At 32.8% G+C, this 19528-nt stretch overlaps 2 protein-coding genes across 3 annotated transcripts; both read left to right on the top strand.

The window, feature by feature from the left end:
• Positions 1-4860: 4860 nt before the first annotated feature.
• LOC105776898 (DNA topoisomerase 2) lies at positions 4861-11500 on the top strand. 2 transcript variants are annotated; one of them, XM_012599852.2, is made up of 19 exons: positions 4861-5492; positions 5968-6260; positions 6349-6415; positions 6496-6766; positions 6856-7055; positions 7173-7382; positions 7503-7616; positions 7699-7818; positions 7894-8058; positions 8156-8497; positions 8608-8741; positions 8825-9170; positions 9243-9429; positions 9515-9564; positions 9646-10059; positions 10143-10326; positions 10407-10468; positions 10556-10664; positions 10750-11500. In XM_012599852.2, the coding sequence occupies exons 1-19, from the start codon at positions 4941-4943 to the stop codon at positions 11316-11318; spliced, it is 4389 nt and encodes a 1462-aa protein (XP_012455306.1). In that variant the 5' UTR covers positions 4861-4940; the 3' UTR covers positions 11319-11500. The 2 variants fall into 2 exon arrangements, with proteins under 2 accessions (XP_012455306.1, XP_012455307.1); XM_012599853.2 differs by having other exon boundaries at positions 4863-5492; positions 10559-10664.
• Positions 11501-11975: 475 nt separating this feature from the next.
• Positions 11976-14635, top strand: LOC105778500 (DNA replication complex GINS protein PSF2). The gene is made up of 8 exons (XM_012602215.2): positions 11976-12201; positions 12286-12360; positions 12447-12561; positions 13384-13483; positions 13568-13598; positions 13680-13769; positions 13941-14093; positions 14322-14635. The coding sequence occupies exons 1-8, from the start codon at positions 12154-12156 to the stop codon at positions 14337-14339; spliced, it is 630 nt and encodes a 209-aa protein (XP_012457669.1). The 5' UTR covers positions 11976-12153; the 3' UTR covers positions 14340-14635.
• The last annotated feature ends 4893 nt before the right edge of the window (positions 14636-19528 follow it).

Genomic DNA, 19528 nt, shown 5'->3' with positions numbered 1-19528 from the left:
CATGTGGTTAGCCCCAAAAAGAGTTATGTTTAAATACACTAGCTTGCGACTATGGTTGAATGATATGTTTATATTCTGTGTGATGTGCATAGAAAACGGGTGTGGAAAGGTAATGAAATAATAAGTTCATACGGTTGAACTTTTATAATTAATTGTTAACGTGTGAATGATATAATGTAACAATTCGTATATTGTTGTTGAATTATGATTATGGTAAAAATGAGAAGAAAATGAGATTGTTAGTTCAAATTAAGGAATACACAGGATTTAGTACGTGCATTCAGTAGCCAGTGACGAATTGACGAATAAGTCCATAGTGGATCCATGGCAAAGTGTGAAAAGTAGGTATGGTGTTTCGGTAAAGAAAACCACATTGAGTTGTGAAAAGTAGGTATGGTGTTTCGGTAAAGAAAACCATACTGAGTTGTGAAAAGTAGGTATGGTGTTTCAGTAAAGAAAACCATACTGAGTTGTGAAAAGTAGGTATGGTATTTCCATGAAGAAAACCATACTGAGTTATAGCATTGTGAAATATTCAAGCAAATCGTGTTGCCGGGCAAACGATGTACTCAAATCCATAAGACGATCCTTAATTTGACAAGTATTTGTAGTGCAATTGAAGCTAAATGTTGGAATGTAAGTTGGCATCTGATATTGAGCTCGATTGAGTAAATTCCTTATTTGAAATTGTGGTTGGCAGGAAATGTTGCATTATAAATATTGTAAAGAATTATAAAAGTATGTTAATAATTTGAAAATTTTAATTTGGATGAAATTTTATAACTCGGTTCAATACGTTTACAAGTGTATGTGTTCTGGTAATGCCTCGTACCATATTCCGGTGTCGAATACGGGTAAGAGATGTTACATAGAAAGTGGGGGAGAGGAGCTCATGGTGACCAGAGCTAAGTTGATCATGAAAATGAGAGGTGATGAAGGAGGAAGTGAGAGAAGAGAGGCCACGGTGATCAAAGTAATGTTGATTAAGAGCTTAAAAGGTTGATTGAGAGCTTAAGGGGTTGAAGAAGATCAAGGGCGAATCCAAAATAAAATTTTAGGAGGGCCAAATAAAAATCTAATTTTTTATAATCTATATCTTTATAATTTGTAAATGATTAAATCACATTTTTATAATTTTAGGGGGGCCGAAGTGCAATTTTACCTTTACTAATTTAAATTTTTTTAAAAAAATTTAAGGACTTAAATAGCAATTTTACATTTTAGGGGGCCGGGGCCCCTGCCAGCCTCCCTAAATTCACCTCTGAAGAATATGGAAACGAGAAAAGAGAGGAGCAATGTTGGGAGGGAAGAAAACAATTAGAGAGAGAGATAAGGATGGAAGAAGATAAGGGAAAGAGAGAGGAAATGAGAGGAGGGGAAGCAGGTCAGGTGAACCGACGGTTAGCCCTAAGTACGTAGTGTTAAAATTTTTGGCTTAGAAAATAATGTTTTTAAGCATAACAGTAGCTTAAATTGTTTTCTTAAAATCGAGTTTTACGATATTAATAGCAATAATCTTTTGAATAAAATATAACTTGTGGTTTGTATGAGGCATTTTAGATCGTTTTTTGACTTTTAATCGATTGATTTTCTTTGCTATCATCGAAACCCCAATTGTTTTGAAAGTGGACTCAAACAAAATGAACCAAGTGCACAAAATGAATTTTTTTTTATATAAATAGAAACTATAAGATTTCCACATAAAATAAATTTTATTCTAAAAATAAACTATTACTATTTTCTAATAGAATAACAATGCCCAATAATAAGAGTAAATATGTTTAATCATGGTTATCATTTATAGAGATTTTGTACAATAGTTTGATTGAATAAATAATAACATTTTAATAGAAAAAATGGTGCTCCACTATAATTGGAACAAGGGGCAACGACACTCCCTATGGAATACTAGGGTTTGTTGTCCCTTCCATTTTATTGAGCCTAATGGCCATTGTTGTATTGTATACAATTATATGTATTATCCTGACTTTTATCCAACACTTATAATTTATTCAACTAATTTATTTTTTATACATACCAAAATATTAATTTAATTAATTTTTAACCTAATTATAATTTCGTTAAAGTTAGAACAACTTATCTGTTTTAGAATCCATGTGAAAATTAATTTATTTGCCTTATTCAACAAGTCGATGATGACTTTAATTAATTTAATTCTCATTTTGAACTTCAATTATTTAATTACAACCAATTAAATAATAAATTGAAAAATCAAATTAATTGTTAAGTCATCTTTTGTATTTAGTGAGAAAACTCATTCACTACAAATAGTGATTCATGCGATTCATTTATCTTACTTATTGTTTTCATTCATTTCACAATTATTAGTTCTAAATGCGATTTGTTTTGGGTTATCTGGAGCTAGCAGATGAACCGATTAAACATATATAATTAGGGCTCAAATCATTTGTACTTAAATTTTAACTATTTGTTTGTTAATTATAATTTATTTAATCATGAAGTCATTCTGCTATAGTACTATAATTGAATTCTCCGTTATTATATATTAGGACTAGTCAATTAAATTGAGAACTATGGTTTTACCAATAATATATATACTAAAAAATAGAGCAAACTATAATAAACTAATAAAAAATCAAATCAAATAAAAAACATCAATTTAATTAATTCTAGTGGTTAGAGTTTTTAAAAAGTTTCATAAGGTCCATTGTTTGCATGTAAAATGTTTTCCATAAAATATTTTTATTTTTTTACCGTATTTGTTTGGTGAAAAATGAATTACCAAAGAAAATTATTCTTCAAAAGAAGGGTAAAAACGAGGCTTTTTTAAGGAAAATGTATTACCAAATTTTTGTTTGTAAGACATTTTCCAAAACAATAAAGTTCTATTTACTATATTCATTGTCGAAGAAACAAAAAGGGAAAGCTTTCAGAGCAATAAGAGAAAGCTCTCTTCACCGTCGAAGAAACTAATTCATTATATTCTAATTTTATATATTTTGCGATTTAGTCCTTAAAATCTAATTTTTTACTATTTTACAAATTAATTCCTCAAAATAGATCTTGTTCTTCTACAGTTCAGTCCTAAACCTCATTTTGTATAGTTTTGGAAAACAATCCATTTTCTAAAATTTCCAAATTTTATAATTTAGTCCTTACAACTAAAATTGTCAAATTTTCAAAAATTAGTCATTGATTTTTGAACAATTAAACTTTTATATTCTATTTTTCAAAATTGTAAAATCTCAAATAATGTAGATTTGTCTTAAAACTCAAGTTTTGAAATCTTTACAATTTAGCCCCTATAGTTTCAAACTTTACTATTTTATGGTAAACTTTCCAAATTTTCATATTTCATAATCATATAATTTAGTCACTGCATCAATGTTTTAGATTTTACTACTCAAACACTTAGAATTCGAAAATTTACAAATTGTTTCTTACTTAAATTTCTATCAAATTAGATCATTTTCAACATAAGGTGGGTTTGGATGGGCGGTGGGCTGCGCTGTAGTGCGTTTAGTTTACTTTTTGTCTCACGCTACAATATTGCTATAATATCTAATATCACCGCCACTGCTGTTTTTGCACTAACCGCATGTAAATATAGGGGTGTTCATTCGGTTAACCGACCCGAAATAACATTAACCGAATTAATCGACCTTTCAAAATTTTTAACCGTTAATCGAACCGAAATTTTTTCAAAAAAATTAACCGAACCGAAATTTTTTCGGTTAATTCGGTCGGTTAACCGAATTAACCGAAAATTATATGTTTTTTTTTATTTTTGGTTAAATATTAACCGAATTAACTGAATTAACCGAATCAACCGAATTACCCGAATTACCCGAATCAACCGAATTACCCATATTACCGGAATTAACCGAATTGAATCACTACATAATTAAATTATTTTTAGACTTTTAGACTTTAGTTTTAGTTTTAGTTTTAGTTTTAGAATTTTATTGTTATTTATTAAATTATTTGTAATTTTTATGATTGGGTTGGGTTGGATAATTGGGTTGAATACTTGAGTTTGGATTGTGTTTAGGTGAATAGTAAACCTATTTATATATTATAATTTTATTTATTAATTTTTTCGGTTAAACTGAAAAAATTCGATTAATCGACCAGTTTCGAACCGAATTAACCGTTAACCGAAAAATCAAAAAATAATTAACCGACCCCTGACCGAAAAATTTTGGTTAACTGACCGATTAACCGAATTCGGTCAGTTAATCGAATTTTTTCGGTTTTACCCGAATTTTACACACCCCTAGGTAAATACACCGTCCATCCAAATTCACCTTTACTGATCCAAATAATATTCAAAATAAATATTTACCACTTTCAACTTAATTAAACATAAATTTATATCTATAAAGTTATATTATCTAATATAATGAATTAACAATTAAGCTTAATTAAGTAAAATAATATTAATTGAAATTAAAATATGATTAATATAAATAAAATTTATGAAATAAACTCAATTAAACAATGAAAATATAATAAAATCTTGAATGTATGTTTGTTTAATTGAAAATATATTTTGTAAAATATTTTCAATAAATTTTCCAAATAACAAGAAATATTTAATACAATTTTATCAAAATAAAAAAAAATATTAATTTTTCCATAAAAATAAATTTTTTTTAGAGTCTTTAATACAAATGAGACAAAACCAAACCACAACCGTCCGATCGTCTCACTTCTCATCGTAGTTCCAAAAGATGAACAAAGCTATTTTTTAATCATTTAATTTTTCAAATTTCAAAAATCCCGCCCAAAAAATTCAAATATCAAATTCAAATTTGCTCGTCCCCTTCCTCAAATTAAACCCTCTTTCTGTAACGTTACTCTCCGATCAACAAATCCCCCTCCCCCTCTCCTCCCCCCCCCCAAAAAAAAAAAAAATAGAAAGTCCTTCCTTCTAAGAAAAAAACCCCTAAGTCACCATGGTTGCTGATTCGAAGCTCCCGCTGCAAAGCAGCAACAATGTAAACACTAAAGCCTCAAAAACTATAGAGGAAACCTACCAAAAGAAGACCCAATTAGAACACATCCTTCTCCGACCCGATACCTACATCGGTTCCATTGAACAGCACACTCAGCGCCTATGGGTGTACGAGAACGATGAGATGGTCCACCGAGACATAAAGTACGTCCCGGGACTTTACAAGATCTTCGACGAGATCTTAGTCAATGCCGCCGATAATAAACAACGGGATCCATCCATGGATTCCATTAAAGTGGTGATTGATGCGGAGCAGAACTTGATTTCCGTTTACAATAACGGGGATGGAGTTCCCGTTGAGATTCATCAGGAGGAGAAGGTTTATGTTCCGGAGTTGATTTTCGGCCATTTGTTGACTAGCAGTAACTATGACGACAATGTTAAAAAGACGACCGGTGGGAGAAATGGGTACGGAGCTAAGCTTACGAATATATTTTCGACTGAGTTTGTTATCGAAACTGCTGATGGAAAACGGCAGAAGAAGTATAAGCAGGTATTCTTTCTTTTCATTTCTTTTAGGTTATTGTTTTGGAAAGCGAAATCAAGAATAAATGGGTGTTGGATTTTTCTACTTGATTATTAATTTGAAAGTTTCCATGTTGTCTATTCGTTGCTATGGTTGAAGATATAAGCAAATGGTTTTGTTTACTGAGGATGTGATTTGAAATAGGCTTACTTTATGATCCATTTTTCCTGGTTCCAGGCTTGAGAAGCAAAAATGATAAAGGAAATGCGTGTATGGATGTGGGTTTTTCCTACTTGATTGTTGATATGAAATTTCGCTGTAGTGTATCTGTTGCTATGGTTGAAGCTTTAAGTGATAGTAATCTTTTAACTTGGACGCGGTTTAAAATATGAAACGAAACTACATCTATAATTTAGGTTTAATGTTTCAGTTGTTATGAATAGTATTTTTTTGGTTCCTTGGAAAAGGTTTGCACTAAGGTGAACTGTTGTTTTTCTTGTAGGTATTTAAAAACAACATGGGAAGCAAAACCGAGCCTGTTATAACAAAATGTAAAGAGGGTGAGAATTGGACAAAGGTTACATTTAAGCCAGACTTGGCCAAATTTAACATGACTCACTTGGAGGATGATGTGGTTGCATTGATGAGGAAGAGGGTGTTTGATTTAGCTGGTTGTCTTGGCAAGACCGTGAAGGTGGAGTTGAATGGGAAACGCATCGCCGTGAAATCATTTCTTGATTATGTCAACCTTTACCTTAGTGCTGCCTCTAAAAATAAGAGCGAACCTCTCCCAAGGTCTGTAGTATGAATTTCATTTGGTGTTTTTGTTGTTGATGTTACAATTGAATGTGTCTTAATCACTTAAAGATGTTTGTTTTACCAGGATTTCTGAGAAGGTTAATGCAAGATGGGAAGTTTGTGTTAGTCTCAGCGAAGGGCAGTTTCAACAGGTCAGCTTTGTCAATAGTTTCTGAGGTTATATTTTTAGAGTAGCTTATGCTAATGTTCTTGATTTTGCTGTACTTACCAGGTCAGCTTTGTCAATAGTATTGCTACAATCAAGGGTGGAACCCACGTTGACTATGTTACCAACCAGATATCTAATTATGTGATGAATGCTGTAAATAAGAAGAACAAGAATGCTAATGTCAAAGCACATAATGTGAAGAATCATCTGTGGGTTTTTGTCAATGCTCTTATTGACAACCCTGCTTTTGATTCGCAAACCAAGGAAACTTTGACTCTTCGTCAGAGCAGTTTCGGCTCCAAATGTGAACTTCCTGAAGATTTTTTGAAGAAAGGTTTGTTAATATAGCTCACTTGTATTTAAGTTATGGTTAGCCATAAATTTCTTTACTTATGCGCTACACGGCTGGTGAATTGATTGCAGTTGCAAAATCTGGAGTTGTGGATAATTTGCTCCAGTGGGCAGAATTCAAGCATAGCAAAGATCTTAAGAAGACTGACGGAACTAAGTCAGGAAGTATTCGAGGAATCCCCAAGCTAGATGATGCTAATGAAGCTGGAGGAAGGAATTCTGACAAATGCACATTGATATTGACGGAAGGGGATTCAGCAAAATCTCTTGCTGTAAGTTGCCGCCTTATTAAAATCTCATAATAAATTTATAAGTATGATGCATTTCTCTTTACACAATGTAACTATGTTTGGGTGGTTTTGATTTCTTAATGGTTCTTTTTGTTGCAGGTGGCTGGTCTTTCTGTTGTAGGTCGAAACCACTATGGTGTTTACCCATTGAGAGGTAAACTACTGAATGTGAGGGAAGCCAGCCATAAGCAGTTAATGGAGAATGCTGAAATACAGAATCTTAAGCGAATTCTTGGATTGCAGCAGAACAAGGAGTATACTGATGTCAAATCTTTGAGATATGGGCATTTGATGATAATGACTGATCAGGTTTAGTGCTTCAAAGCAGTTTTCTCACCTTATTTTCCTTTCGGTTACTATCTTCGTTTGCCAACATGCTAATAACTATCATGTTGCTGTAAATAATCTCAAACTCTGCACTTTTCTCAGGATCATGATGGTTCTCATATCAAAGGGCTGCTGATCAATTTTATTCATTCCTTCTGGCCTTCTTTGCTAAAAGTTAAATCATTCATGGTTGAGTTTATAACTCCTATAGTGAAGGTCAGTATTTGTCTTTGGTTAGTAATAATGTACATGTTTGATGTTTTGTAGAGTCTTTTGTTAATGTCTTTTCTTTGTATAGGCTACTCGCAAAGTCAACAAACAGGAGGAGGAGTTATGTTTTTATACGATGCCTGAATACCAAGCTTGGAAGGAAAGTTTGGGGACTAATGCAAAGAGCTGGAGAATAAAGTACTATAAGGTTTGTGTATTTGTTTATGTTGTTTACCTCTTCACGGTCTTGTAGCCTTTCTTCACTAATGTTATCATGTTGCAGGGGTTGGGAACAAGCACAGGACCTGAAGGGAAGAAATACTTCAAAGATATTGATAAGCACATGAAAGAGTTTGTATGGGAAGGTGATATGGATGGTGATGCAATCGAGCTAGCTTTTAGTAAGAAGAAGATAGAAGCAAGGAAGAATTGGCTGCGACAGTTTGAGGTATGCAATAGTTATAGTTTTTGTTAACTTAAAATGCATTGATTCTAAAGAATCTGAGTTCTGATCTTGGTGGAATTTTCTTACGTTTGTGTTACAGCCCGGCACGCACCTTGATCACAATGAGAAACTCATCAATTATAGCGACTTCATTAATAAGGAACTTATTCTGTTTTCCATGGCTGACCTTCAAAGATCAATTCCTTCCATGGTTGATGGCCTGAAGCCTGGTCAAAGGAAGATCCTTTTCTGTGCTTTCAAGAGGAATTTTGTACATGAGGCAAAGGTTTCTCAATTTTCGGGTTATGTTTCGGAGCATTCTGCTTACCATCATGGTGAGCAGAGTCTTTGTAGTACCATTGTTGGAATGGCCCAGGATTTTGTGGGCAGTAACAACATAAACCTTCTCCGTCCTGGGGGTCAATTTGGTACTCGTAACCAGGTTGGTTGATGTTCATCTTGGTTGAGAAATTGTATAAGTTTATGCCGTCTTATGAGTATGTTTACTATTTTTCCCTCATATGTAATGCTTACTTTTTTTACATTTCATAGGGTGGCAAAGATGCAGCAAGTGCAAGGTACATTTTTACCAATCTTACTACCATTACTCGATATCTGTTCCGCAAGGATGATGATGGCCTGCTCAATTACTTGAATGAAGATGGCCAATCCATTGAGCCTTCCTGGTAAATTTTACTTCATTATACCTAATGCTTTGTTGTGAAATCGTGTATACATTAAAATTAGTTCCTTTGTTCTTGTTTTTCAGGTATGTACCTGTTATACCAATGGTTCTCGTGAACGGAAGTGAAGGAATTGGGACAGGATGGAGCTCTTATATCCCGAACTATAATCCAAGAGATATAGTGGCAAATGTGAGGCGTTTGCTGAATGGTGAACCAATGGAGCCCATGCATCCGTGGTACCGAGGTTTCAAAGGGACTATTGAGAAAACTGCGTCAAAAGAATCTGGTGTTACCTACACTATAAGTGGGATTGTAGAGGAGGTTGATGAGACCACACTGAAAATAACTGAACTTCCAATCCGTAGGTGGACTCAAGATTATAAGGAATTTTTGGAATCCGTCATAACAGCAAATGATTCATTCATCAAGGTAGTTTTCTCTACTTTCGATTGACATTTCTTTTAAGAGTTTTCATCTGATATGTTAGTATATCTCTTGTAGGAATTTAAGCAATACAGTGATGATAGAACTGTGCATTTTGAGGTCTTCATGACTGAAGAGAACATGATGTTGGCCAAGCAAGAGGGTTTGATGAAGAAGTTTAAGCTAACAACAACTGTTAGCACAAGTAACATGCACTTGTTTGATTCGAGAGGGATGATTAAGAAATATGACACCCCTGAGGAAAGTATGTGCCACACTTTCACGTATTTTAATGTAGTAACAATCGCATGTAAATTGTCGCAATCTGACCATAATTTGTTTTACTGCAGTACTTGACGAATTTTATCACTTAAGGCTTGAATTTTACGAGAAACGAAGGGTGAGTTTCACTTGAGCTTATTCTGAGTAATTGAAATGTTTGAACAGTGATATTGATTAAAATTTGTATCATTTGCTGCAGAAACATATGTTGGACACTCTTGAACTCGAGTTATTGAAAATGGATAACAAAGTCAGGTTTATCCTTGATGTTGTTAAGGGGAACATCATTGTGAACAATAGGAAGAGAGCTGACTTGTTCCTTGAGCTGCAAGAAAAAGGGTTTACTCCTTTCCCGAAGAAAACGAAAGCTGTTGAAGTAGCAGTGGCGGGGGATATTGATCATGAAGGGGAACCTGAACTTAGCCCTGAAGCAACAAGGGCAAGTGATTATGACTATCTCTTATCCATGGCAATCGGTACTCTGACCCTTGAGAAGGTCCAAGAGCTTTGTTCTGATAGGGATAAACTTGAGCATGAGGTTGAAGAGTTGAGGAAACACACTCCAAAGTCTTTATGGCTGAAAGATCTTGAAGAACTCGAGAAACAACTTGACGTATGTACCAAGAACTAGTTTTTAGTTAAATTGTTTACTTGTCATTTACCAGTGTTCTGATGTATTCTGTTTCTTATAATCAGGAGCAAGATCAAGCAGACCTGGAAGCAGAAGAAGAGAACAGCAAAAACAGAGCGAAGGGAGGTGTAGCTGGCAAGAAGGCTCGAAGACCGGTGGCATCTAAAAACCCGAAGAAGGTAAACAAGAAAGATGACCCACAAGTTTCCGAAGCCTCAGAAATTTCGTCTACGACAGCAATGGAAGCAGGTCAGCTTGCTTGTGATTCTATTTACTATTTCCCATTTTACTTCATTTTATTCATCAAGGTTGTACTTTTTGTTTTACAGAAAAGGCTCCTGCTGTTGTTAAACCCAAAGGCCGGGCCGGTGCAAAGAAGAAGACAAAGAAGGTCTGGTTCTTCGTTTCCTATATATGATTATATATGTGCCTGGTGCTCTTTCAACTGATGACATTTTGTTACTTGTATGTTTATTAGCAGGATGATAGTGATGATGATGATGATGACAATGACGACTTTGATATTCCTGATCTAAGGGAGCGACTTGCCAAGCATAACATCGATTCCTCTCCTGATCATTCCGCTGGTATTTAAGCTATACGTGAATTTGAGCTTATATTATATTTGTATAATCATGACGAATTTGAGCTTATGTTATTTATGTCTCACAGATATGGAAACTGAAATGTTTCAAGAACCTGCTGGAAAGAAAGGGCCTGCCAAAAGGGCAGCTGCTACTAAGAAGAATCCCGTCATTTCTCTATCCGAAAGCATAGGCGAAATCAACATCAGCGATGGAGAATTGGAGGTTGTCGAGCCAGCTCCAGCAGCAACAAAGAAAGGAGGACGAAAACCGGCTGCTCCAAAAGCCGGTAAGCCACCTGCAGCAGCAAAGAAAAGAGGTCCAGCAGCAGGCAAGCAACAAAAGCTTTTAACACAAATGCTGAAACCTGCAACAGAAGCTGAGGGTTCAGGGATATCGCCTGAAAAGAAAGTGAGGAAAATGAGGGCGTCACCGTTCAACAAGAAAAGCGGTTCGGTCTTGGGGAAGACGAGCAGTTCTTCACTGTCTTCAATGCCGGAAATTGAAAGCGACGACGATGAAGAAGTAGCTGTGGTTGTGGAACCAAGAGCTAGACCACAAAGGGCAAACCGGACCAAGACAACTTATGTTGTTAGTGATTCCGAGACTGAGGAAGAAGTTAATGATGACTCAGATTTCGAGGAAGACGAGGATTGAGGAAAACTGTGATGTTTTTCTTTCAGTGTAGGAACGAACAACTAACTCTAATTCTTGGCTGCTTGTTCGTGGTCAACGTACGTTGTCAACGTTGTGTAAAACTGAAAGTCATGAAAGTCATGAATTTCCTTCTCTTTCCATTGATATATGTTATCTTGATTGATTATGCCGTTAACATAAAATTGGATGCGTTAGTAATCAATTATTATATTTATGAACGATTAACAAATAATTTTAAACCAAAAATAATTTAATAATAAAGGATTCTTGTATTCTTTAATAAATAATTTTTATTTAAAATTAAGATGATAATTTAACTGTCATAAACTTTTATTGGATAAATCATGATATTATATTAAATGTGATATTTGATGTAACGATGAAATTGATTAATTTTTAAAGGAAGTGAATTTAGAATATTTGTTTTGAAAAATTAGAAAAAAGAGATAAACATAAATTAGAAAATAGAAATATTTATTCTAAAACTATGATGACTATTGTATATTTGTATTTCATGTTTGAATTATTATGATTTAATTTATTTTTTCATCAAAAAAATATTTTGAAAATTTTTAAAATCGTTGTTTTGGTTTTGGCGCGTTGTGAAGCGTTTATAGTTTCCCGCCAATAAGAAGACAGAGAAAGAGGTATATAGGGTTCCGTCAACACCGATTCTTAGACTCAGTATTTCAACTCGGGCGAGTCTCAACTCAGTTCTGCATTTCCTTTTGGTTTCTCTGAGTCAGTTTCCCAGTTGAGTAATCTCTGAAGCCTAAATTATTGCCCAGTTCATCCAGTTTCTGGACTTGAAAAACCCCTAGATTGCTTTGCGGACATGGCTGGCCAATCTGATCCTCATATCTCTCTTTTCTCAGCCGAAGAGGTTTCCCGCCCTTCTTTCGTTGCACTTTCTACTTTTTTGAAGTGGTCATTTTACTTAATCTTTCGTTTTGTTTGGTTAAATTAGGTGGAATTTATGGCTGAAGATGAACTGATAGAGATTGTCCCAAACATGCGAATGGATCCCCTCAATTTCATCTGCGTAATCTTCAAATCTGTTTGTCCTGTCCCTTTTTTAAAGATTAGTTGGGTAATTTGTTTTTGATTATGATTATGATAAAATGACAGGGTGATTTTGGTCCATTTTTACCGCAAATAGCATCCCAGGTGCCGTTGTGGCTCGCGGTGGCTTTAAAGAAGAGAGGAAAATGCGCGATTCGGCCTCCTCAGTGGATGTCAGTTGGTTAGTCACCTTTTAAGTGAAATTGTTTCATATATTTTCATCTGTATGCTCAAATAGGAGATGGTTTTGGTATTTACTTAGGTTTGCTTCGTGTTTCACTAGTGCCATCACGATTTTTAACCGGAGTTCACTTTGTAAGCAATTCGAGCTTGTGGTCCACTTGAAATTTGAGGCTTGAAGCTTAGATCGAATTGGATCAAGTTTAACTCTTAAAGCTTGAGCTTGACTTGGAATAAAGATCAAATTGTTTTAGCTTGCTCAATTAAGTTTGTTTAAATAGTAAAATATGATCTCAACTCTCATGTTCAATTTCAAGCTCAATTATTTATACTTGAGCTTAATCTTGAGTTTGTGTTTTGAGTAGAAATTTTTCAATACGAACGAAATCTAAAATAAAGAAAACATTAGGCTTAGGAGATACTTGAGTCTAATTTGAGTTCAAGCATTAAGATATTCTAATTTGGCTCGCTTAATAGTTCGGGCTTGACTAGACAATAATTGGGATGACATTGAGTGTTTTTTTTCCGAGTTGAGTTCGAATAGCTTATAAGCACAAGTGTCTCTTTATTCCTTTACTCTTGCCTTGTTGTGTTGTTGGCTGGTCCAACTTTTACACTGGCAAGAAGAGGACTTGAGTTTTTATCTGGACAAGTCCATTTATCATGAGGTGTTTAAACTTCATTGTTTGGGGAACATGTACCGTTAAGTAGGGCTTTAGAAGTTGAGTTGAGAATATGCTAGGTTATTGGTTGGGGGTATTATTTTACAGTTCTGCCTTTTGAATATGTTGTAAGTTTCTTCTTACTTTTTGTCGTGGACTAGAAAATTTGACACGGGTTTTGGAAGGAGAACGAGAATCTCAAGGGGCATTTCAGGTGCTTCCATTTCATTATGTGGAGATCTCTAGACTTCTCTTTGATCAGTAAGCCTTCCTTGACATTTTTCTTACTATCATACAATTTAACGTTATGAAGTCTTAAGTACTTTGCTTTTTTGTGGATGGCAGTGCACGTGAAGACATTCCTGACATGTATATGGTGAGCTAGAGGATTATTTTAAGCATAGTTTTATTTTCCTTTTGACTTCTGCAAGTAGATTGTCATGAATCCATTTTACAGGTGAGATCTCTTATTGAAGACATAAGGGATGTACGGATTCATAAAGTTGAGACTAGCTTGGAGAAGTTCAGTGGGACATCTGCTGTGAAAGTATGGTTTTTTTGTCCTGCCATTGTGAATTTGTTGACACTTATTATCGCCAATATTTAGGCACATTGCTAAAATTTTTTCCTCCTAATATGCTTCAGATGAACTGGATTTCCTCACTGATCTTTGTGTCACCCTTCATATCTTTGCCTCTAATCTCTTGAAATTGGCCAGATTCCAAATTTATCTGCTATGGAAGTGAATATAATTCGTCCGTTCGTGGGGAGGGCCTTACAGGCATTTTACAAGCATGATAATCCAGAGAAAATACCAGATGTAGATAGAGCATCTAGTGCACAGACCCGAGCAGCTAACAATGAGCCAAGAGTATGTTCTTGTTTGCTATTTTCCCGTGTCTTATTTAAAGGTCAAACATGAAATGAATAATATTTTGACCATTGGTCTACATAAATTTTCTGGAAAGATTTTTATTCTTTGCCTGTTAACTTCTAATCATGTTATGTAAAAATGTCCAAGGGTGACAAATGAGTTTGCCAGATGATCATGATTTAAGAATTTTATGAACGTAATATGTCTTTTTTTTCTGCTTTGCAGCGGCAACTGAGGAGATAACAGATCATTTTCACTTTTAATTCCTTTACTGTGTTGAAAATGGACACTTCAGCCAGCCACTCATGAAGGTACTTAAGAATCCTACTTGGTGCAAATTTCTTTACAGCTTTCAAATAATTGTGGCATTTGTTTTAGACCCTTGTTGTGTAAAGTTATTAACTTATTGTAATAGCCTCGAAAGTTGTTATTCCCACAAAGCTGTGAAGATCTCATTACTTTGTATTGTATTATGGGGAGTGTTAACTCTTGTCAACTACATCATATCATTTATTGCATTTTCTAACCCCATGTGATCACTTCTTTCTTTGTAACCTTTAGGCCTGGGATTGATTTTAGTGGATGTTGCGTGTGATGAGAATGCACCGCTAAACTAGGAAAATTGCATGTTGTTTGTCATGGAAAACAATTTATAAGAGTTGAAAATCTAACTCGAGATGGATGTTGATATGATTTATGGGGGAGGGAAAATATCGTTGGGACAATTGCATTTGTTGGTCTCAAAATGAGGCTGCCTAAGGTATTTTAATCATGAACAAGTGAGAGTAATGTACACCATAGGGGGTCACTATATTATACAAACCAATCCCAATTCAATGAGTAAATAAATTCTCTGTTGTGATAATCCATATGCATTTAGGGATGGAAAAAAACCTGAAACCAATGCGTTCCGACCTAACCCGATCCAATAAATTTGGGCTTTTTTGAGATTGGGTTTGGGTTAGGGTCAGGTTCAGGTTTATTTACCGTCTTGCCCTGCTCGGGGAAATTGACAATATTTCCCTTCTCTATATTTTAGTTAGATTTCCCGTTCCTGCTATCTCCTATGATGCTACTTTATTTATTTTTAAAGAAACTGTTTTGAATTATTTAATATACACTTGATTAACAGCACAACATTGTAATTTCTAGCTTTAAATCTTGATATAAACTCATGTTCTGCATCCTTTCTCAAAATTATAGCCCAACTATATACGTATATAATATTATATATATGTTTGTAAGCATAGCAAAATTTGTTTCCAAAATACATGTATATATATTTGCAAGATTATCAATATAAACGCATTATTAATAAATTTATATCATCAAATTGCTTTGAAGCAAAAATAAACAAATAAAATTATAATTGGGTCGAGTTCAAAGGGTTAGGGTCAGGGCATGGTGGTGATGGTTCGAGCTGCTTCTGGGCAGCTAAAAATCCAATCCATCCTGCCCTGCTGTGCTCTGTTGCCACCACTACATTGTTGCTGACAATTAGAAGGAAGATTTGTGCCATTTGGCACTGAATTGTGGAAAGAAAGGTTTGGCAATTGGGATATAAATGATTGTGTTGTTGTTGTCGTCTAAGGCTAGGCTGTACCTGTTTTGGATAGACATTTCCTTTTCATATTGAATACTAGGGTAAGCATTCCTGTAAAAATAGCAATGTCCATTTATTTAATTCAATAGTATTAGCAGGGTGAGCTGTTTGGTGTATATATAAAATAAACTTGAATCCCCACAGAAATGGTCCATGGCATATTCCTTGTATCTATCACATCCATTGTGCCAAATGTCTATCCTTTGTTGCAAGTGTCATAAAAGGTTATCCTTTGTGCCAAATGGTCCACATGGTGTTTAGAAAAGATGGAGACACCCCAAGAGACAGGTGTGGATAAACCCTTAGAAACCTAATGGAAAACTCAAGGAAAGTTTATCTAATGTTCCCTGATCTAACTTGATGGCTGTTTGTTAGCCACATGCTGTGGGTCCCTCTCTACTTTCTGTTTTGTTTATATGATTAAAATATAAATATGGTAGTTTGAATTAGATTATATTAGTCCATTAGGAAACATTAACTGATTTAAATAAAGTATTGGGTTGATTGATTTGGAATACTATGGATCAATTGGGTAAATATTTATTATTTATAAATTTTTTAATAATTTTTTATTATAATTAATTAAACCGATTAAATCGATAAATCAATCCGACTGAATTATAATAACTTTAAATATGTGTCAAAAACAAGGGAAAAAGGTTTGTTCTCATCCACAACTTCCTAGGAAAGCAACTTATTAAATTAATGGAAATGAATCTTTAACATGATTTTCGTTGTTGATTGAGCTGTGAGTTTGGGTATGTGTCAATATACCAAGCTTGTTGGTGTTTCAAAATCTTAGCGATGGAAGTTGTATAGGGATTCAGGAGAAAAGTGTTACTTGCACTTGAGATAATTTATGTATTTTCTATCCTTTGTGATTTATCTCTATGGAAGAAGAAAAGTGTTACTTGCACTTAAGATAATTTATGTATTTTCTATCTATCTCTATGGGATAATTGAGTTTTACTTTCAAAAGTTCTAGATTTATTTATGTTATTTGAATTTTAGTGAGAGAATTAGAAATTGATACGTTGGATCGGATTTGTTTATTTATTTACTTTTATATAAATCTAGATGTGTATTGGAAGTAAGTGTTAGTAGACACGCTAATTATGATTTGAACTTGAAAAGTTAATCTCATTATCTCTTGAATTCAATTTCAATTTCATCAGTTTGAACTTAAAATGATCTCAATTAGAAACATTTTGAATCTGAACTAACTTGAAATGACTTGGAGATATAATAACTTTTTTAATAATTTATTTAATCAAACATATCAAATTAGAAATAAATGATTTAATTAATCTAAAACCATGTCCCATAAACATGTTTAAATGTAGATATGATGAATTGATTTGGATGTTAGTGGACAAATTATTTGCGGAAAGCTTGCATTATTGACTCCATCTACCATAGTCCCATTGCCATAGGAATAAGCAAAGGTAGGATGAATTGGCATTTTGCATTTCTTTTATAAGGGAATAATTTGATTCCCTTGTTTAAACTCCATCTTTTTCATGCAATTATTAGGTTTCCTTCCATGGAGATTCAACGTTTGTTGCACCTATGATTACCGACATTACAAACAAGCCGGCTGTCATTATAGTACTATATTATATATATATATATTGTCAATTGGTTATTAAGTTTTACCTATAGTCGAAAAAAAATTAACCTAATAATCATACTAATACTAATAAAAAAGTTTATCAATGAGCTGCCTAGAGCCAATGCAAATTGCTGTTATGTTTTCTAGTTTCTTTTGCGAGGAACAAAATATATTATTTAATAATAGTTTTTTAAATTTAATTATAATATATGAATATTAATATAAAATTAAGTTAATATTTTATTTAACACGAGGGGCTATGGTTTAGGTATGTAGATATGTCCACTCTAAACTAATACAAGTGTCTCTCCTATATGAGAATATAAAACAATATTTTTTTGGAGTAACTTAAAGAAAACTATTTTTATTAGCAAATATTAATATTTTTCCTGATTATTTATTTTATCTTATGTACCCACATTTTACTGGCTTAATTTTAATTTTTACAAAATTATAATAAAGAAGTAATTGGAAAAAAATACAAAAATGTGAAGAAAAGAGAGGTTTATTTGTCTCTTAGTTTTGTGGATCAAACCCAAAAAGACACTGGGACTTATTTGGAGGAACCTTCGGTCAATGAATAAAAAGTTGAATTTTCTTTTATATTCAAATATAGGATTCATCTTTTTGAAGGTCAATTGTAAGTATTCATAAATTCAAATATTTAAATTTGACTGACTTCATAAATTATAGAATTCTACAATATGGTTACATAAGAATTATTTTATGGAACTCTTTTACTATATTATTTTGATTATTTTAAATTATTTAATGACTTTTAATAATTTTTATATGTCATTAGCACATAATTTTGACAATTTTTATTTAAAATCTTAAATTCGAACTTCAAATTAAAATCTTTTAGGATTCGAGATTAAATCTAGGATTTAGAGTTTAGTGTTTAAGGTTTGGGGCTTAAAGTTGAGAGTAAAAAATTACTAAAATTATGTATTAATGATATAGAAAATATTATTAAAATATTATTAAATAATTAGAAAAGAAGTAGTAAAAGTCATAATCATTCAAACTTTTTGTTTTGTTGTTGTAGTGATAATAATAATAGTAATAATGATGTTATCATTTATGAATATGTACACTTTTCTTTGCCTATTCCATTTATGGTAGTTGCTGACTTGGTCCTAACCCAATTTGGACCAACCCAATTTTTTTTTACTAAAGTTTGTCCTCTTAGGTTACCTTATTTTCTAAGGAGAAAATGACATTTAAACCTTAAATTTGTCAAACTTTTTCAATTTAGTTTTTGAGTTTTTCTGGTTTACATTAGTATTTAAATTTAATATTTTTAAATTTGTCATTAACTAATTTAAAAAAGATTATAACTTTTAAGTGATAGTATGGTATAATATTAGAGTGTTATATCATCACATGAGTCAAAAATTAAGAAAAATAGCCACGTTTAGGTGATAATTTGAGCAAATTTTTTAAAAATAAATTAAAAATTATCAAATTCAAAAATTAAATATTACTTTATCCTTATTTTATAATACAATTTATTATTTTGCCCTTTACCTTTTTTTTTAATTATCACATTTCGAAATTTTGAAAGAACTAAATTAAAGGTGGAATCAATTGAAATTTTGGTTTTCGATTCAATCACTTTAAAAACTTAAAAATTATAAAATACTAATAATAACAGTTTAAAAATAAAAATAAAAAATTGTTAAAAATAAAAATAAAAAATATTTCTTTTTAAATGGTTGGTTTCTATATTTTTTACCGATTCGAAATAATTAATTAATATCACTAATCAATTGATTCAATTAATTAATTTAATTTTATTATTAAATGTAATTTGAATTTGGAAAAGAAAAATTAAAGCTTAAGTTAGCTCAAATTCCTAGACCTAAAAGTTGGCGATTTATGAAAACTTTAATATTTTGGAAATTGAAAAGGGAAATTAATGTTATACATAATGGGTATTGCCAAACTTAGGTGCATTCAATCATTAATTGCAAATTAAAGATTTATAGGACTTTTGGTTGAATTTCATAACTCACCCTATATTTAAAGCCAAGTCTCAATAATAGAGGCAAAAAAATTTGTACAACAATATTTGGGAAAATAATAAATTTGAGTCTTTGAATTTTATTTTGTATATATATATATTTGAACATTAATATAATTATTGATTCTTATCGTATCTATTCTTTTTGATGCAATACCTAGAACATGGGAGAATCTAGGGAGGCTGGCAGG

The sequence above is a fragment of the Gossypium raimondii genome, chromosome 10 (assembly GCF_025698545.1).
Source record: "Gossypium raimondii isolate GPD5lz chromosome 10, ASM2569854v1, whole genome shotgun sequence".
In the NCBI taxonomy this organism is placed as follows: Eukaryota; Viridiplantae; Streptophyta; class Magnoliopsida; order Malvales; family Malvaceae; genus Gossypium; species Gossypium raimondii.
The sequence above is the reverse complement of the archived record's forward strand: the minus strand, read 5'-3'. Positions and strand labels throughout refer to the sequence as shown.

Bases quoted from the DNA above. Each gene is read 5' to 3' on its own strand.
- LOC105776898 (XM_012599852.2), top strand. From the start codon at position 4,941: ATGGTTGCTGATTCGAAGCTCCCGCTGCAAAGCAGCAACAATGTAAAC. The intron at 7,056-7,172 runs GTAAGTTGCCGC...TTTTTGTTGCAG, and splicing joins ATTCAGCAAAATCTCTTGCT to GTGGCTGGTCTTTCTGTTGT. The intron at 7,383-7,502 runs GTTTAGTGCTTC...CACTTTTCTCAG, and splicing joins TGATGATAATGACTGATCAG to GATCATGATGGTTCTCATAT.
- LOC105778500 (XM_012602215.2), top strand. From the start codon at position 12,154: ATGGCTGGCCAATCTGATCCTCATATCTCTCTTTTCTCAGCCGAAGAG. The intron at 12,202-12,285 runs GTTTCCCGCCCT...TGGTTAAATTAG, and splicing joins CTCTTTTCTCAGCCGAAGAG to GTGGAATTTATGGCTGAAGA. The intron at 13,770-13,940 runs GTATGGTTTTTT...GAAATTGGCCAG, and splicing joins GTGGGACATCTGCTGTGAAA to ATTCCAAATTTATCTGCTAT.